The following is a 19,626-nucleotide window of genomic DNA, read 5'->3' on the forward strand; positions in this document are numbered from 1 at the left end:
CGCCCGTGTTGGTGGGCGGGGCCTCGCGTGCCCGTCTTCACCGGGACCGGCCCACTCGGACCCCGCGAGGGGGAGGCGCGTTTCCCCGCGTCGCCGGGGCCCACTCGTGAGGGAGCCGTGGCCACGGGCCCCGTGTGTCCGGAGCGGGCCGCGCGGTGCTCGTCGTCCCGGGGCCCCGGGCCGCCGCGGAGGCGCCGGGAGGAGTCGGCGGGCCGCCCGCCCCTCGGCGCTCCCCCCGGGCGGCCGCGCGCGATGGTGCGTCCCGCAGGGCGCGCTGGGCTCCCGCGCTCGGGCCTGTTCGCGCGGGCGGGGCGCCGGGGACAGGGCCCGACGCGCTGCTCCCGGCCGAGGACGCGCGGGCTGCGCCGCTGGCGACCGGGCCCCGCGGGCCGGGGCGGGAGCCGCTGCGACCATGTCGGACCCGGCGCCCGAGGTCCCCGAGGACATGTTCAGGGAGGTGAAGTACTACGCGGTGGGCGACATGGACCCGCAGGTACGGCCCGCTCCCGCCGGCCCCGCTCCCGCCGCGGGCGCGCGCACGGGCGCAGGACGCCGGAGCCCGGCTGCCGGTCCCCCTTCCCCCCGGTGCCCCCGGTCCGCCGTCCTCCCGGTACCCCCGGCCCCGGTGCGCCGACGCTGGGCCGCCCGGCGCCGCACAGGCCCGCGGAGCGGAGGGGGGACCTGCCGGAGGGGCCGCGGGGGGGCTGCGGCCGGGCGCCTGCGGGGCCCCCGCGCGCGCCCACGGGGGAGGCCGGCCCGGCACGTGGTGGGGCGGGGGCTGCCCGGGCCCCGCGCGCTCGGTGCCTCCGCGAGCCCTGGCCTGGGCCTGGCGCCGAGTGTCGCCGCCCTCCGCCGGGGCAGCTGGCGTCCTGTCGCGTGGCCGGCAGCCCCCACGCCCCCCGTGCCCGCGGCCTCGGCCGCACTCGCGCTCGCTGCTGCTGCTCCCTGCGGCGGGATCCGGCGTCCCTCCCGGCTGCCCTCCGGCCCCGGCGTCTGGGCTCCGCTCCCGGAACAGTGGGTCCGGCCGGGGAACCTCGGCCGGCGAAGCTCGCGTGGAGCCCAGGGTCCGCGTTGGGGGCGCAGTGAGCCGGGCCCCAGGGGTGGCCGCCCCCCGCTCTGTCGTCTTCTGTGCGCCTGACAAGGGCTCAGTTCACCGGCGACTCGAATCCCCCATTTTCCTACTTGGGTGAATTACACGGTAAACGTGCAAAAGGCTCAGGGTCGCACCATCTCACGAAAGGTGGCATTTTTTTCTAGTGTGGGCTCCTGCGGGAAGATGAGGGTTTCTGCGCCTCGTGTAAGTCGTGCATTTGTTTAAACGTCAGAATGTTACTCTGACGCCGTGGGAACGAGTCTTCGCTGAATATCCTCTTCAGGTTAATCTTCGCGCTGTTCCCGGTCTTAACGTTTGTGTGTGTGGTGCTGGGGCCTGGGTGTCTGGTGAGCAGTGCGACGGGGGTCGGACACGAGTGCAGCCTGAGGCTTAGCCGGGAAGGTGGCGGCAGCGGGGGTGGAGGTGGCCTGGAGGCGCGGGTGTCTGAGCTTCGTGTCCTAAGTAAGGAGACGCCTTCGGATGCCCCCAGATGGTCCCCCTGCGACTGGAGCCTTAGGGTGAAGAGGCTTTTAGCTCTGAAACGTGAACAGGTGCTGAACCCGGAGTGACCAAAAGGAGTGCCTGGAGCCGCGTTAGCTTCTGCCGGTACCGGTACCGAGAACGTCCCTTTCTTTCCACCGTTCTCAACACCCCCTCCCCAGCCCCTCGTTGATGTTGGGACTTGGCTCTACCAGGGGACTCGACCCGAATGCTCCTGAAGACCTGGAACAAGCTGATCTAGAACCGTGTTTGCTGAACTACGAATCACGTCGAAGTGCTTAAAAACGTGCTTCGCGAACCCCTTGGAACGGAAACATTACGTTTTCTAAGAAGTTCAGAGCTGGAACATCCAATTCTCTGAATCTGATAAATATGGATTCAGAAAGTGGACATGTGTTAGAAATATTATCGGTACGTGTCTGGCTTTGGATTCGGTACTGGATGTGACACAAAAGTGGGTGTCATTGGCGCTGCTGGCGGGGAGCGAGTGGCGCAGTGTAGGGTGGGGGGTGCTGGGGGCCTGGCGGATGTGCCACTGAAACGTTTTAGCGTAGGTGTCGTTTCTTTGGGGTCTTGAGAGAAGCAGAAGCTAAGGAGAGGGTGAAGGGTGGTTTCCTTTAGGTGGAAAGAAGGCGTCGATGTATTTGGGGTGCGTCAGGGAGCTCACTGCTCGTCTGGAGCAGAGAGATGAGATGACCCGGGTGAGCTGGAGATTGGACGGGTTAGTGGCTGGTGTCCTCCAGGTCCGCAAAGCTGTGCGTCTTCTCCGTGAAGTGCTGCTGGAAGAGGCTGGGCAGTAGTGAGGTGAAGAGCAAAGGGATGTGAGCAAGTGAGCAGGCAGGCTGACTGTCACTCACTGGTCATTGAAAGGAAGCAGAGAGCGGCCAGGGCACGGATCTGCTCGCCTGTGTCGTGTACCAGCACGGGGGAGGCTTCGTGGTTCGTGGGCGTACAGAAGAGACTGGCATCTCACGGAAGAGTCTGGCATCTCACGGAAGAGTCTGGCATCTCACGGAAGAGACTGGCATCTCACGGAAGAGTCTGGCATCTCACGGAAGAGACTGGCATCTCACGGAAGAGTCTGACGTCTGGAGGCTCACGAAGAAGGCAGTGGAATGAAGCGCAGACTGGATGGTGGACAAAAGCAGGCGTGCGCTTTGCTGCGGCACAGGTTGAATGGGTGGGTGAAGCTGAAGCTGCCCGGAGATCCCGGGGAGGAAAGGAGATGACGTGGTTGATGCCCGATGACCAGTGTTTTCTCACTGAGCTGTTCCAGTTCACAGCTACTGATGGTCGGTACGACATTCTGAAGGACTGTCCCACCGGTGGGTACACTTAGGTGACCACCCCGCCCCGGCTGGGCACACCGCCCCCTGGGCACTGCGCTTACCCCCCTGCTCCTCAGGTCGCTACTGCGGTTCCCGTCCACTCTGCACCCCGGGAGCGAGCGCGGGCTGCCATCTCTAACGTGCTGCTGACCCCCCTGCAGCGGGACCCAGGTTTTCCACGTGGTGCCCAAAGAAGGACCTGCCCTCCACGGAACCCCTTCCTTCTCGCTCCCCGTCTGCTCCAGTGCCGTGTCCCCCAGCACTTCGTTCTGCGCTCGCGGTCGCCACGTCCTGCTCATTCTCACACCTCTCTCCTTCCTGCCCCTGTGACAGTCCTTCAGTCACCTGCCCCTTCCCCTGGCGCATTGCAGCTGTTTCTTCACCGGTGTCCTGGCCCCAGCCACGCGGCCCTCACAGTCCGTTCTTACGCTGGCGGCAGTCTTCCTAGAACACCGGCTCGTGCCGCTTACCTGCTGTGAACCCCCGTGTCTCTCCAGGGACACTTCCGTGTTTTATGTCGGAATAAGGTGCAGATGCCTTTGCGTACGTAGCACAAGAAGAAAGCGCTTCGGTGGCTGGGTCCTTGCGGCCCCGCCCGGTGCATGAGTGCCCCCCCCACGCCCAGCGCGCACGTGTTTCTGCCTCCCTAACTCCCACGAGTGCGGAAGGACCGGCTCACGCACAGTAGGGCCTCCCAGCGCCGTCAGTACCGAGAACCTAAGGAGACCAGCTTCACCCTCCGCGACCTGACGCCAACGCCTGCAGTTCCCCTGCTGTCGGGGTTCCTTGAGTGACCCACCCCCAAGCCCTGGGCCCCGTTTCGGCCCGCGGGGCTGAGTTCTGGTTGTCTGTCCGTCCTTCTGTCTTCAGGGCAGAGTCACTGCCCGGGAGCTGGTCACAGTGGCCTCCGTGGTCAGTGAACCAAGATTGGCTGCTTTTTTTTGTTCCCAAATGTTGCATTGTATGTGACTCAGGAAGAGGTTATCATCGATCCTAGGGGAGAACAGTTGGAATTGGAGTTTTCTTCGGTCTCGATCACGTGTGTAACCGAGAGTGAAGTGCAGCGTTTCCCGCGTTAACGTGTGTCGTTCTGTTCCAAGGTGACGCAGCTCCTGAAAGCTGGGAAGGCGAAGGAAGTGTCCTACAGCGCCCTGGCCTCGCACATCATCTCCGAGGACGGGGACAACCCGGAGGTCGGAGAAGCGCGGGAAGTCTTTGATTTGCCCGTCGTGAAGGTCGGTATCAGCCTGACTGTGTGTTTCGCCCTCGGTCCTGAACGCAGGGCACTGACGTCCTAGCGTCGCCTTCTCAGCGTCTGCTGAGGTGCCGCTCTGCGTGGGAATCTGCCGGGTAGAGAAAGCCCCTTTCACACCTCGGAGCCACGTCCGCGGAAGGCACCGCAGCCCGGTCTCCGCAGGAAACCCCAGGTCCATCAGCTTTCGCACGCGCTGTGGGACGACCCCATTTCTCCAGTTTCTCTAAACCAGGGAAAGTGGACGCGTCCTCCTAAGAAAGCGGGTTTATTCCCAGAGCCGGCCAGGCCCTGTTGAGGCGAGCCCCGCACAGCGCACAGGCCAACACGCGGTCCTCCTTGCCAGGTGCAGGCAGTCCTGTCGCCCATCTGCTGTGCTCTTCAGCTGCTCTGACAAGGGTCGCAGTGACCATTTGGAACACTGTCCACCTGGTGCCATTCTGTGCGCCTGTCAGCTTGACCTATGGGTAGTTTATTCAAGAAAGGGGGAGGTCGCAGCTGGGGTGAGGATTGCCCGGAGTTTTGGTGACTACATACTGTTCTGTTCTGTTGCACCTGACAGTTGAGTCGACTGCTGTTAAATGTATGTTTTTAAAATTTACTTTTGTAATTTTGGTCCTTCAGTATTTTTTGATCTTCTGTGTTATACACAGATGTTTTAAACTAGCTCTATTCCACTACCATTTTTCCCCTTTTTTCTTTATGCTGGTAAACGTGTTGCCTTAAAAATACTCAGTATGAAAATCACTCTGGCCCAGGGACAGCAGAGGGAGGGCCGGGAAGGCGCGTGGTTGCGTCAGGCTGGGCAGCGGGGGCCTGCCTGGCTGCTGGGAAGTCCAGACCCATCTCGTAGGCACCTGATACTTCTGCCTTGCAGGCTTAGAGGCTGATTTTTGAAAATAAACTGGAAAGCTCACCTATGTCCCAAGAAGGTCCTAAGCCAGATTCTCCAGAGGCCGCTGCGTCTGTCAGAGTGACATAATTTGCACCGAGGGACACGGTGCTGAGCTGCTGTACTGGAGTGCTTGCTTCAGCATGGCCAGCTCACCTCTGCTCGCAGAGCCTCTGTGAACACTGGACATCTGCAGGTGGCCCGGCCCCTGTTGTCACTTTGTGAGAAAGAGGGACTTGCCACAAGCACTGGGCTGTGTGCCACACCCTCTCCTGGGTGGCTGTTTTTGTCTCTGTTTCCTCCCATTCTTCTCTAGCTGTAGGGACTGGCCCTGGGTCCCCCCCTCCTATGTACTTTTTTTCTGTCACACAGTAGCCTGGGACCTACTGTCTCATCAAGGTGACTGCTCATCGATTGTGTAGATTTCATATGAACCTTAAAAGAACAACCTTACTAACACATTTTGGGGGCCTCGATCGTGGTTGCTAGGCCCCCACAGCAGTGGTGACCCTGAGCCACCTTTTGTAACACGTTCCCCCTGAAATGAAATTTGTATGAAAAGTAACGTCACGTAATTCAAAATATGTATGTTTATATTTATATATAAATTGCTCAACCTGAAATTGTGAAGGAGCTAAAAAAAGGAAAGGAAATAGAAATAAGTAAGCGTTGCAGTATGTAAATTCTTGGGCCCAACTACACCAGAGGCCGCAGAAGCCGGCGGGTGTGCTGTGTATAGAATCACTGACCGTGTGACTGTCACAAATGCAGGTTAGCCCACAGGTGGGGTCGTCAGCCGTGAGGGGACGTGTCAGAAGGGTGACCGATCCTCACTCAGACGCTGAGCCGAACGAAGCAGGCGTCTGCGTTTTCTCCCAAGTTGTATTTCTAGAGGAGTCGGCAGCATTCAGGCTGCACCTGGCTTCTGCAGTTCGCGCCGTTTGTCCAATCTGCCGTGCTGCACCGCGTCCCACTGCCCTGCCCCCCGGCTGCAGGACTTTAAAAGGAACCCGGCGCCCTCTGACATGAGTTCACCTCTGCGTCCCAGCCTGCTTTGAGTTTGTGGCGGCACCTGTGGCCCAGGACGACAGTGCTGCAGCCTGATGGGATTTCTCAGAGCTGGTCCAGCGTGCGTCCTCACCGCAGGGTGGTGCTGGGACACCCCAGGGGCCTTTGATCCTCACCCGCCTTCCTAACTGGGGGCTGCTGACGGCAGCGGCCTGGTCCCCGAGGCACCGCCCTGGCCTCTCCCTAATGTTAAATGTCACAAAATTGTTTTAAAAAGCAGGTGGCCTTGTGCACTCTGACAGTTCGTCCACCTTTTACACATTTGAGTTTTATAGATGTTTAAAACTTGCTACTTTAGGCACTGAGACTGTTAAAATAATTGTTTTAATGGAAATATTTTCCTCCGTGGCCGTGGGGCACCATTGGAAGTGTTAATTATGCTGACGTGCAGTGGGTTTATTTTTGTTTAGTTATTTGCCCTTGGGATAAGTAGCTCCTTGTAACTACGCTTTTCCATTATGAGTGTGTTGTACTGCTCTGACTTTTGTCCAGACCCCTGAGTGGGGGCCTGGGGTGACTGCTCCGCGGGGCTTTGTGACGGCAGCTCACCCGGGAGTCCTGTGCTCATCCCTCCCCAGGGACGCAGAGGGACGCCTGCCAGGGTGTATGCCGCCTGGATGGTCGTGAGGCTCCTTACCTGCGTGTCTGCTTCCTTACCTGCCCCTCCTGAGGACACTCTGGCCCCGCCCTGACTCCCCCAGAAAAGTCCCACCATCACCCATCCAAACCCTATGACAGCGCATGGCCCCAGGCTCGGAATGTCCTGGGCGCCATGGGAGGGATCACTAGCAAGACGGGTTTCCAGAAGGCCTCCCCATACTCAGCCCTCGGGGGGTGTGGGGAGAGGTCCTGTGAGCAGAAGCTGAGCCATGGGAGGTGTTCTGAACGCAGAAGAGTCAGGGCGGGGTGGCCAGGCCAGGTTCCTCATGCCCCCAGCCCCTTACGCTGTCTGGATCAGGACGTGGAGGCACCTTGGGTTAGTGTTTTCTTTCAGCTGCGCGTCCTTTATCCAGTAAGTTCTTTGAAAGAGTAGGTGAAACAATCAAATCATGAAATAATCATGCCAAGTAGAGACAGTCTGTTTGCAGAAGATACACTTACAGAAACTTATGCTAGAAAATTGTTGATATCACCCAGAAAACTTCATTTTCTAAAGCTCTTTTAAGGTGCACGTGACAAAAATAGTTGGAAGATCACTAGCTTGGAATACAGGCTGCTTGAGAGTGAACACTAAAGCGCCAGGGCCTGGCTCTGTGTGTCTCTGGCGGGCACAGGCTCAGTACCTGTGACGTGTGGGTTGGTGATGAGTGTGTGCGTGATTCAGCTGGTGACATTCCGGACGTCAGCGGCTCCATGGCGCATTGCCGGGTTTTCACAGAATTGTGTGAAGCAGAACTAGCAGTGTAATGAATGATCAACGTAATTTTCAAAATCAAATACAGAAATATAAGGGATGGTAATTTTTCAAAACTACAAATTACCCCAAAAGGTGCAGTAATTAACCTTAGTTTCTATAATTAGTCTGAGTTTTAGAATTCTTAAAAAGATTACCTTCTATGGTTTACTAGCATTGTGTCTCTGTGGCTTTCCTGAAAAAAGTCACAAGGTTAGTCCTGGTTCAGTTGAGGATGAAGAAGGGCACGGAGGGGGGCTGACACACCTGGGAGAGGGAGCGGTGGGGGGGCCCTCAGGCCCTGCCCATGGGGGTCAGTTTCTAGCCACCCTGGGATTTAAATTGCTAAAGACCTGGCAGTGTTTTATTCTGTAACTGGGCTTTTACTTTGGGCGTTAATAACAAGTCTTTGAATACACATAATTGATACCTGGGTGCTTCGTCGGTAGTAACAGCTTTTGGTTTCCAGGAGTTACACTAAGTAGTAAAACAATGTCATTTTGATGAAAAATTGAAACATTTTGATTTGAATTTATGTTTTTTTCTTCCAGCCTTCCTGGGTGATTCTGTCCGTCCAGTGTGGAGTTCTTCTGCCGTATCCTTTTTTTGGGGGGGTGGGGTGGGGCAAACGAAGACGGAGACGGTGATTCTGGGGTGAGGAGTGGATTCAGTACTGGGCACAGAGCGTGTGTGTGCACCCCTGTCCCCCTGGTTTCCCTCCTGTCCAGTTCTGTGGACCTGATGCTTGCCGTTACCCGTGGGAAAAGGGACCAGCCGTGGGGAGCGGCTCTAGGCTGGGACCCGGAGGCCCGAGTCCCAGTTCTTCCACATCTCGGTTGTGTGATCGATCGCGGGCAGTCAGCTTTTCCGGACCTCCTTTTCCTGTCTCTGAAACACATCGTTTTGTGGTGTCTAGTTAGACGGGATAACTTAAGATTCTAAGTCGGTATGCACATGTCATGGATTATTTTGTTGTGCAGCTATGCCGGGCGGTGCTGGCGAGTGCCTCTCACTCATCGGATAGGTGAGGAGTGAAGCCACCTTGTTATATCAGATACTTCAGGGGCCTCGAGTGAACAGAAAAGAGCTCCTGTGAGCAGTTCTTGGGGGATATGCAGAACCCTGGCAACGCTGAATGAAAACTACTCAGATTTCTCATCCACAGTGTAGAGACTGGTTCCTGTTTTGTTTTTTGGGGCATTTGTTTTCTTTACAAACACAGGTACAAAGGCCTGGGAGTGGGAGGGTTGTTCCAGAAGGTACGAGGCCAGTTCAGCCTGTTCTGGATCGTGTATGTGCTCTCCACACCAAGACTTCTTAAGTTGTCTCGTTGGAGCGCTTCCCTGCCCATCCCAGAGAAGCTTCGGGGACAGAAAGGGGGTGCCCGAGACTCCTGTTGGACCACACACTCTGGGTTGCCTTTGTTTCCACCGGCCTTTGGAAGTAGAGTCCCTGAGCTGAGGCGGGAGCTTGAATGGTGCCCGGAAGGCATGAGGTCGGGTCCACCCTGTGTCTGCAGCCAGGCAGCCTCGCAGGCGTGTGGGGCGCATGTCTCAGCGGCCTGTGAGGACACGTCCGAGCCGCAGTAGCATTTCCCATCTGACCTATTTGTCCCTAACACACCTACCTCAGTAGGTGTACTTTTCTCCTGTAGGGAAAGAGAAGTAATAGTTGGACTCATTTTGAATTCTAGACACTCCATATTTTTCAAAAATGTCATTGTTGGCTTTGAGTAGGCCGTAAGGAAAGGCACCTAGAGGTCACGTCTGCTTGTGTGTATGGCTCTGTGTCCCATGTTGGGCACACGTAAAGCGCTCAGAGAGCATTCTGAATGGACTGGACAGAGCAGAGCTTTAGAAACCAGAAGGATCTTGGGGGTGACACATTGTGACATGGTTTTAGCGAAGGGGGAGTGAAGTTCAGGTGTCTTGCTGACGTTCGCAGTCGGTGGTGGCCAGGAGACGGACTCACGTCCTTTGGTGAAGGCCCCACTGCACAGCTCCAACCCTCACTCTCACTTCGTGAGGTACAGTGTGCCTTTAGGTAAATGGCTGTGCCGTGGGTGCACGCATGCCTGCACGTGTGCTTGTACGCGGGTATGTGGTTACTTAGCTCCGAGGGCAAGTTTCCGCCGTGATATATTACGCCCACTTTATTGATGACATGGTGGAGAGATTGGAAAGTACATTTGAAAATGTACTTCACAGAAAACCTCTCAGGTCTTCCTGTGCTTCACCTTTTTCCCAGTCTGCCTGCAGTCTTTGGTCAGCTTGTCTGTCTCTTTCCGAAATGGGTTGAGTGGGAGGGAAGTGGGCATATAGGATATGTTTGTTAGTGAAATACAGGCTGCACTCATCTTACTTCATTGGAATCTTAATAACTATAAAACAGAGTAAATGGTTTTTCTCCAGAATCATGTCAGATTTTTTTTGGAATCACTGCCTGCCTCTCTCAGGTAAGCATGGTGACAACTGGTCTTGTGTTACTTACACGTAACAGTGCTTAGTTTTAAATGATTGGACTTATGACCTATTTATAAACCGGTTTTAGAGAAGCTGTTTACTAAACTGCATATTCAGTATGATCTTATGACAGGTATGATTAAATATTCATGTTTAGTTTTAAGATGCAAAGTTTTAATGGGTAAAAATGGTCTTTCTAATCTAAAGAATTGCCAAAATTTGAAACTTGAATATGGAAAAATAATATAAATGAAATAAGATGACAGGGAAAATTCAGACAGAAATAAAGGCAAAGAATTTTCTTAAAAAATAAAGCGCTGGGACAGATCAATGAGAAAACAGAAGACCTCAGTAGATAAGGCAGAAAAAGGAATGTGTAAGTTTTTATGAAGAACTACAGACAATAATTAAAACATTTTATACACTTTATAACCAGAGGGAAACATGCTAATAGCAGTGAGATGAGAGTTTCAGCTCGTCGGGTTTGCAGCGGTGCGTGCTTGCGCTTTCCAGATGAGCCAGCAGCCCTAAAATACGTAGTTTCCCCCGTAGTTCTCTTAGGTTTGGAAACTTACCCAAACTGGTAGAAACAAGGGCAGGTGGGTGCATAAAGGTGTTCATCAAAGCGTTACTTACAAGAGTGTAAAATTGGAACAACCAGATCACTGTTTGGGGATGGTTCAGAAACCCGCTCTGTACACTATGCAATAGCTACGTAACCGTTTCTGAATTATGTTTTATGAACATGCGTAAAGACACGGGAAATGTTTAAGTGGAGGAAAGCAGGATATGACACAGGTAAGCACAGTATTACGTCAACCAAATAAGATAGATAACTGGGTAATGAGAGAAGTGAATATTTAATATTTTTATTCTGTCCTCTCAACCCCCAGCTAAAACCCCCAGTTATAAAAAACAATGATAAAAAATCAAATTGGTGTTGTTTAGACTCATCTGGAAATTACATAGAATAATTTGTTTAAAATTAGTAGTTGTTGGACAGGAACAAGTGCAATTTAGAGCACTGGCATTTCATTGGACCTCACAGGCCCAGTCCCGTTCTGTAATGTGGGTGCTCTTATGGTGGTTTTGGGGAAGCATTTAGTCCCCGTCCCTGGGAATCTTTGAGAGAAAGGGCACGTCAGCCATATTAGGGAGACCAGAAGGGTTTCATTATAGTTTAGTCTTGCTGTCTTTTAAGGCCGTCTTGTTAGAGGGTTATGGAACCCGGTGATGCTTAGTTTCACGTAGTTAGAGTATTGGCCAGACACAGCTTTTCATACAAATGCTGTCACCAGTCTGATCTCTTCTCTAAGCAATAAGCAAAAAGAGAATTTGATCTCTTCTCTAAGGAATAAGTAAGTTTAGTTATGGTTACTGTGGTTTTTGTTTGTCTCTTGTAAATTCTGGAAGTCCTTTAAGATGATAAAATCCTCTCTTTTTGTTTTTGCTACATCAATTTAATAGAGAGCCTAGGAAAATTGCCTTTTTTTTTTCCTCCTAAGAACAGGATTTTGTTGGTATTTGTAATATCAGTGTTTTTCACGTCTGTGCTAGAAATGTATATGTACATGATATTGAAAGTTGGTTGAAATGAAAACCTGTGATGGTTACTGTGGTTACATGTAATTTTTATTGTTTTCCTTATACTTCTCTGTATGTTCCAAATTTACAGTAAACATCAGAAAAGTTTTAAAATGAAAACATTTTGTTAATATTATACTCGTCATGCATAAACACAATGTACTTTGACTAAAATGTGAATTTGGCATTTAATTATATTTGTATTAATTGGAATTTTGGGTTCAGAGCTTCAGAGCCCACTATCTAGAGGGTTCAAATTGAGTGAGAAAGGAAGGGAGGAAGCGGCCAGGGTCAGGGAGGCCGTGGATGTTTCGGGTGTCAGGGTCACAGGACATGGTATTTAGCAGACCTGACGTGGGGGAATAAATAAGCAAATCAAAGTGTGTGACCTTAAGATGATTACGAAGTTTTAAATGAGATAGTTAGACATTATTAAATATTAACTATTGAACACTTTTAGTCTTGGAAAGATAAAACGAATAGGTGAAGCTGTGGTGGACCACACAGCTGCCTGCAGTCTACCTTTACCAAAGGTTAGAACAAGTCATCGGTTATTACATAACACACATAACGTACAAGGTGGTTGTGTACGTGGTACCTACAGTGGCGTGCTGAATCAGGTGGCACAGCTGTTGGCGTCTGAGCTCAGAAAGCGGTGTCCGTGTGGGCTGCAAGGTTAGGGAGCCCTGCTGGAGGGTGTCAGAGTGGAGTGGGCCGGAAGGAAGGGCAGGATTGGAGTGAAAATGGGGAAGGGCAGGGGCGTTCGGCTAGAACAGCTGGAAGGAGAACCCGGGAGCTGGTAATGCGAACACCCGTTCTGCAGCCAGCACGTGCCTTTGGCTGCAGACGGAGAGAATGGTTGGCTGGGTAGAATGCAGAGGATACGGAGAACCGTGACACTTGGGTCTCTGATTTTGAACCTGAGACAGTAGCGAGCAGCCTGCTTCTTTAGTTGTTTCTCGTATGTATTTAACTTTGGATTACAGATGTTTGTTAGAATATTTGGAAAACAGAAACTAGCAAGCAGAGTTGACGTCACTGTGATCTTGTAGGTGACAAGGTCTGGGAGCTGTAGGCGTGACATACAGGGCAGGGTGGGTCCCAGAAGGGACCACCCGTGTTTCAGACTCGATGAAGATTTGGATTCGGGTCAGCACTGTGACTGAAGGCATAACACAGACCCTGGAGACGGGGGCCCTGGGAGTCTTGGTGACATGGGAACGCTGTGGTGCCAGGGACAGCCAGGACTCCCTGTGGGTCCCTCTGTGAGCCAGACTCTGCGTAGATGCTGTCACACTGAACCCGCTAGTCCAAGGGGATTTCCTTGTTTCCAGTACGAGCACTGGTCGGTGGTGGTAGCGTCCTTGCTGGAGATGGAAACAGAGGCGAGCCTGGTTTCTGAGGGAAGATGGGAGTTGGTTTGAAACATGTGGCGTTTCGGGTGTTTTGGGGTGTTGATCAGCTGTCCGCACGTAGGGACTTGGAGATAGGGGTGAAGGGCTGAGCACTACTGACTTGTGTGAACTGGAGTAGACAGAGCAGATCAGCAGGAACGGAGCCGGGGTAGCACGACAGCTCAGGAGATTTGCAACAGTAAGTGGAGCTGGTACTGCAGGGGGCAGGTGGGTTTTAGGAGCCATCAGTTTGTGTTTGTTGCCGGGAGGTGGCAGTGCCCAGGGAGATGTGGAGAGAATTAATGTTCATTCGTACAGGTCGTCGTCCTGTGGCCGAGGATGGTGGACAGTGACACCGGGCTGGCCCTCTGCTCGGTGACCATGCACAGGCTTAGGGGGCTAAGAAGGTGTTGGGTTCGGGCTGAGAAGACTCACGCGTGGTCAGCAGAGGGGCGGGGCCGTCGGGGAGCTGGAGATCGTCCGTGGGAAACACTGGGGAAGCTGTGGTGGGGACACAGCCGCCCGCCTTGTCAGGTGAACATGTGTCATCCACTGTGGTCTGGGAAGCGCCCGGCCAGAGGGGCTTACCGAGGTCCCAGGCTCCTTCTGGAGCGTGGCTGGGTCTGTGGTGGATGAAAAGGAGAAGTTAGCAAGACTTCGGACAGGATTTTATATCCCTTCAGCAAATTGGTTCGGTAATAACAGTCAGAATCCAGCACGGGTATGACCTTTAGGGATCACTTACTACTCTTGTTCTCACAGCTCCACTGACAGGGAATTGAAATTCCCAGTGTGCACTGGGGTAAAATAATAAGCCCTGCGTGTAAGTTCACATAAGGACGGGGAAGGCTTTACTCGATAGCGATTGGTTTGAAGAAACCCTGGTTAAAGAAAGAAAGTATGTGGGGACAGTGACACTCTGGTTGCCGAGAAACGTTAACTCAGGCGGAAGATACATTAGCAGACATACAGTCTGTACAGTGGGCAGCTGCGGGAGTCGGATTCACCAGATGCCTGATGGGTGCGTCCTTTGTGACGAACAAATCCCAGGGTACAAACAGATCAGGGCACGAGTCCTCCCCTCAGTAAACGCACAGTCTAGAAGGGGAGACAGACGTGCGGCAAGTACCTGTGTTGTAACACATGGAAGAGCACAGCGTGGGAATGACAGTGGGAGGGAGTGGTCACGGTGGGTAACCCGCAGCGAGTGGAGATGGGGTCGGCGCACACGCATGTCTGTGCACACGCCCGCGCACGCCAGGCAGGGCGCCGTCTTTGCCACAGGACTGTTTGCTGGTGGTTCTCAGTGACCTTCTGTCTTTTCCCGTCAGGGTGTTGATACGAGCTGGAGCTCTTTGTTGGAGTCTTCCAGAGCTCTCCAGGGAGAGGTAGGGGAGGGCGCTTGTGCCAGCAGAAGTTGGGAAGGACAGACACCAGCCGCCTTCTCCGGACCCGGTACTGATGCGGGCCGAGGCTTCTTTAATGTGCGGGGTAGGTTCCGGGGAGCAGGTCAAGACTGATGGAGAGCCTGGCCGGGGTCCCAGGTTCAATCTGGAAGGCTAGAAATAAAAGCCTTTTCCATGCTGTATCTCAATCAACAAATATTTCTTGACTGCCTACGCATGTGCCTTGCACTGTACTAGGTACCACGAAAGATCTGAAAGACGTTTGGGATGTAACTCTCAGGGACGACCCTAGCCTTTCCTAAGTAGGGTTAGAGTTGGTCCTGAAGACTGGGTGAGGGGACGTCACGGAGCTGGGCCCCAGGCGCGCTCACTGGGGCCGCGACCTGGGGAGAGGGGAGGGCTTTCCTGGTGGGAGTCGAACTGTTCATGCAGGGGACGCAGACAGGACCACAGCCCTCTGTCCTGCTTAGAGGACGGTCCCCTGTGAGCATCCTGCCGTGGGACGCAGAGGCAGGGACGCGCAGCCACTGAGCCGGTGCAGTGGGGGGAGGTGGCGAAGGCCCGGAGAGACGCATAGCGGGGCGAGTGTCGCTTAGTCACGGCTGGAGGCCAAGGTGCATGTGGAGGGGGACACTGTCCGCAGGGGACACCCATCGCGAAGGGCCGCGGACACCATTTTCACGGTTTTGGGTTTTCACCGTAAGGCACTGAGGAGACAGCCAGGCTTTATTAGGTGAGATGACAGATTTCAGTTTAGAAAGATTGCTTTAAAATAGATAAATGCTTTCCCCAGTTATAAAATAATGTTCTTGAGAATTTGGAAAATACAGAAAAGTATAAAAATGAAAATAAAAATGTCCCCATAATCCTATTACCGCTAGGTAACTAGTGTTAACATTTTGGTGTGGAAAAAGCATTCTTAATTTACGCTGACACAGCTTCAGTCCAGGAGCTGGTGTGGGTGTTTGAAGTCGTCTGACCCAAACACCCATCGCTGAGGGGCAGTTTCGTGGAGGTTTGCCAAGTGGCTGGGTTCTGGAGACCCCATGGCAGCCCAGGTCTCCCTGTCTGATGTTCTTTAAACAGCAGCACCGCAGCTTGTGGAGACCCACGCCTGTGACACAGGCGGATGGGAATAGGGCGAGAATTACTGCAGTCAGTAACCTAAAAGGAGTACCTGACTGACTTGTGGCCAGATCTACATTCTGTTGTTTAATTTCATTTTCAATAAACATTATGTACTGATTCCTGTGAGTAATCTGTGTTATCATATTATTAAATCTCACCTCTGAGATGTTGCAGGATATAAATGTTTTTGTGAAAGCGTGTGATAAAAATAATCTTTTGATCTAATCTTCTGAAATGTGACATTAACTTACTAAATTAGAGATATAAAATGATTTTTAAAGGTGATTTTTATAAAATTAATGTGTTCTTTGTTCGTATTCAGAGTAGTGTGGAATGCAAAATAATTTCTAGAGTTATTTGTAAAATGGCTGAGAGTAGATGTAGAATGTGAGCTTTTTGACAAGCTGAATAGTGGCAATTAAAAAGAAAAAAACGTGCTACTTATCAATACTTAAAAAAAATTAACTTGAGACACAGTTCAGAATTCTTAACCATAATCCTCAATTTATAATAAATTATCCAGAAAAAAAATTGACTTGGTTAAATGGTTATCTTAGAATTAACACTGACACCTTTATTTTTCTTAAATGTTTGCCTTTCAGACTCTAAAATTTTATTTTCCAGAAATAATTTTTGGTAGTAACTGCCCTCAGAGAACAGTATAGAACAGTAGGAAATACAGTCTGGAGTTCGACCTGGGTTTAGACAGACCTGGGTTTTAAAAGCCAGCTTTTCCACTCATTAGCTGCAATGTTTTGTGAGTTTGTTCCCATGTGTATAAAGTGGGGCTCACGATTCCTGCTGCCTGCGGTGGTGGTGAGCATGGGGAGTAGATATCAAGCCCTGGCACAGTTCCTGGCACATAGTAGGCAGGCAATAAATGGTAGCTGTTTTTGTGGTTACAGGGAAAGCCTGTTTCACAGCATAAGCCATTCTGTCTGGAGTCCTCTCTTCATCCCTTAGGCAAGCGTGAGCATTATTTCTTTTATGCTTGCCTTGTCTCTTTTGGTCTGTTAAATAACATTTACGTTTTCCCGAGCTTACAAACCACAGTATTTTTTAAATTTTATTCATTTCATAATTAGTGTTTATTTGTCATCTATTAATGCTTAAGGAGTTTCTTAGGTATGATTTTGGTGCTGCTGTTGTACTAAAACATTTTAAAAAAGGACGCAATTGGGAGATGGAATGTGTACTCGTTCTTTCTGCCTTTTTTTCCTATGTTTTTGTGATAGAATGAAGGGGTCCTCCATTCAGTCTTTGGAGTGTGGATTTTTTTTTTTTTTTTCCATTTGGTGACAAGGCAAAAAAAAGTGATGTCCATAAAACTATTGTAATAGGAGTAAAACTTTTTATTGCAGTAAGCAAATAGCTAAGATAGCTAAGAGCTTGACCATTTCCCTTCTACTATCCTTAGGTTAATTTCATTTCATAAGGGAGAGAAGTAGGTAAAGAAAAGCTGTTAGGATGTTAGTATGTATGTTAATACTAAACAGAGGTGCACAGATTGACGTGTGATAAGAGCCTGGTTTCTGCTTTCTGTCAGGTGTCCTCTGAAGACAGAAGTGCCCTGTGGGCCCTGCTCACCTTCTACGGGGGCGAGTGCCAGCTCAGCCTGAACAGGAAGTGCACACACCTGGTTGTCCCAGAGCCCAAGGGGGTAAGCGCTCTGTCCGTCTGCCTTCATGTGTCGTTTACTGCCAGGAACCGTGTCTTCTTGGAGCTTCTTTTACATTAATGATTAGATTCCATTCATAATAGCTGATTAGGTTAGTTGAAAGTAGACTGAGCTTCATTTCACAGAGGATGTGAGAGGATTACACATTTTATTGAACCTGTGACTTCTAAATATGAAGACTTTTGAGTTAATTTCATGGAGAAAATGGGAAGGTGTTTTGAATCTCTGGAGTTTCCTTTCAGATCCAGTAAAACTTCAATTCATATTTTCTGAAAATACATATTTTTAGTGCTCTTCACAATTTTTAAAAAGGCTTTGTACTGAATATAATTATAAACATGTGTTTAGTGACTTTTCAATATAACTTCCTCCTTAATAATCTAGAATGTGTAAAACCACACCTAACTTGATAAGCACAGGGCTATCGTCTCTAAACTGGTGGGGCCAAAGGGGTTTGGTTCCCCGTGTGGGGTCCCCTCCGGCAGCATCAGCCTCCCCAGAGACATGTTAGAAATGCAAACTGTTGGGCCCACTGCAGCCTCCTACGTCGGAGCCTGGTGAGGACTGGGCCCTGTGGGGACCCTGACTCACGCTGATGTGGGGGACGGGGCTGCTCTTCTATGGAGACCAGAGCTTCCCGGCCCCTGAGCTCTCCTCACACCTGGGAAGTGCGTGTATTTGCCGCCAGAAAGTGACTCGTCCGTTTCGCCGTCCACTCAGTCAGGGCCTCCGTTTGCTCTTCTGCCTGCAGCCCAAATCCGCAGTCGTCACAGTGTGTCCTGAGTGGCCTGGCTCCCGGGAGGAGAGGAGCGTGCGGCCTGGCGGGGCTGGTATGGTGTCACTCTCATTTAAAATTTTCCACGTATTTCCGTTTTCCTCGGGCATTCGTGCCATCGTGCGCCCTCACCAGTCTCCTGGCACCTTGTCTGTCCTGCTGGGTTTTTCTCTCTCCACCTTTGCAAATTGCCTCTCCCACCCCAGCCAGGCCTTGCCCCTCACAGGGGCTCCCCCTGAGTGCTGCCACTCCCACTGACACCCCTTTTCTGATCCTATTCCCTTGTCATTCAGCGCTGGTTTTATAGTGTATTCTCATTGCATATGTGACTCCTCTGCAGAAAGCTGTGGCGTCATTATGTCACAGATGTATTGTGGCCTCTGTGTCTCAGGTAGAATGAGCTCGGTAAACCCGAGACAGTGGGTGAGGAGAGCGTCCCTGTGGAAAGTCAGCCCCACTCTCGGGACTGCCCCTGATGTCCTGCAGGCGCTCGGCCCCACAGTCACAGTATAGTGCCAGGAAAGGCAGACTAGATGGCAGTTACTCATCTCCTTCATAAGAGAATCTTCCATGGGAGTCCTAGCTCCACTTTGTATCTAAGTGCCATTTAAAGAAGTTAACTTGAAACAGTCTTTTAAGACGAGTCTGGTGGGCGTGAGACGGTGCTGTGGTCATTGATACGTGGTCCGTTTGGGGCATGTCCTCAAACGGAGTGGAAGCTTCTGCCGCATAGGAAATGGAATAACAGGCGCTGATCATTTCAACTGAAGTCCTTTCTTTTTAATGCATAATTCTAGGGAATTTGGTAAACCTTACAGCTTTGCTTCCGTGTCTGTGCTTTACTCTTAGGAAAAATATGAATGTGCTTTAAAGAGGACGAGTATTAAAATCGTGACCCCTGACTGGGTCCTGGATTGCATATCCGAGAAAACCAGGAAGGATGAAGCATGTTATCACCCTCGCCTAATTATTTATGAAGAGGAAGAAGAGGAAGAAGAGGAGGAGGAGGAAGTAGAAAATGAGGAACAAGATTCCCCAAATGAGGGGAGTACCGATGAGAAGTCCAGCCCTGCCAGCTCGCGGGAAGGGTCTCCTTCAGGTGACCAGCAGTTTTCACCCAAGTCAAACACCGAAAAAGCTAAAGGGGAACTGATGTTTGATGATTCTTCAGATTCGTCCCCTGAAAAGCAAGAGAGGAATCTGAACTGGACCCCAGCGGAGGTCCCACAGGTGGCGGCAGCCAAGCGCAGGTTGGCCCCAGGCAAGGCACCCAGCCTCATTAACCTTTGTGCCAACGTGCCGCCGGTGCCACCTGCCGGCCGTGGCAGCCTCGTGGCTGCGGGACCGCACCTCCAGAGCTCGGAGCGACCCGAGGTGGCAGCGCCCTGGAGCCCGGCCATGCGGACCTTGCGAAATATCACCAACAGTGCTGACATTCAGCAGATTAACCGGCCGTCAAATGTCGCACATGTAAGTCACTCTTTAAAGACTGAGATTTAAATAGGGATTTTGGAATCGGATCTTAGTCTGTTTCAGCATCGTATATCATTTTCTGTGTCTTTGGAACAATTAACTTTTGACAAGCAGTATTTACTTGTGTGAGAACTTGTTTGCATCGTGTGTGTGTATTTCAGTGTCGTGAATTCTGTTGTGAAAGTGGGTGGCAGCATGC

General features: G+C 51.7%; 1 protein-coding gene across 2 annotated transcripts in view; it reads left to right on the forward strand.

Moving 5' to 3' along the window:
• The first annotated feature begins 320 nt into the window (after nucleotides 1-320).
• The window catches only part of PAXIP1 (PAX interacting protein 1), a 36,996-nt gene continuing 17,690 nt past the window's right edge, over nucleotides 321-19,626 (forward strand). Inside the window, exons 1-6 of one of the 2 annotated variants that reach the window (XM_033099073.1) lie at nucleotides 321-493; nucleotides 4,023-4,157; nucleotides 8,079-8,122; nucleotides 9,919-9,982; nucleotides 17,048-17,161; nucleotides 18,804-19,424. In XM_033099073.1, coding sequence (XP_032954964.1) covers nucleotides 413-493; nucleotides 4,023-4,157; nucleotides 8,079-8,122; nucleotides 9,919-9,982; nucleotides 17,048-17,161; nucleotides 18,804-19,424 — 1,059 coding nt within the window. In that variant the 5' untranslated portion in view covers nucleotides 321-412. Of the gene's footprint in view, nucleotides 494-4,022; nucleotides 4,158-8,078; nucleotides 8,123-9,918; nucleotides 9,983-14,298; nucleotides 14,459-17,047; nucleotides 17,162-18,803; nucleotides 19,425-19,626 lie in introns of those variants that run through there. The other variant, XM_033099074.1, reaches the window with a different exon arrangement.

The sequence above is a fragment of the Rhinolophus ferrumequinum genome, chromosome 26 (assembly GCF_004115265.2).
Source record: "Rhinolophus ferrumequinum isolate MPI-CBG mRhiFer1 chromosome 26, mRhiFer1_v1.p, whole genome shotgun sequence".
NCBI lineage: Eukaryota > Metazoa > Chordata > Mammalia > Chiroptera > Rhinolophidae > Rhinolophus > Rhinolophus ferrumequinum.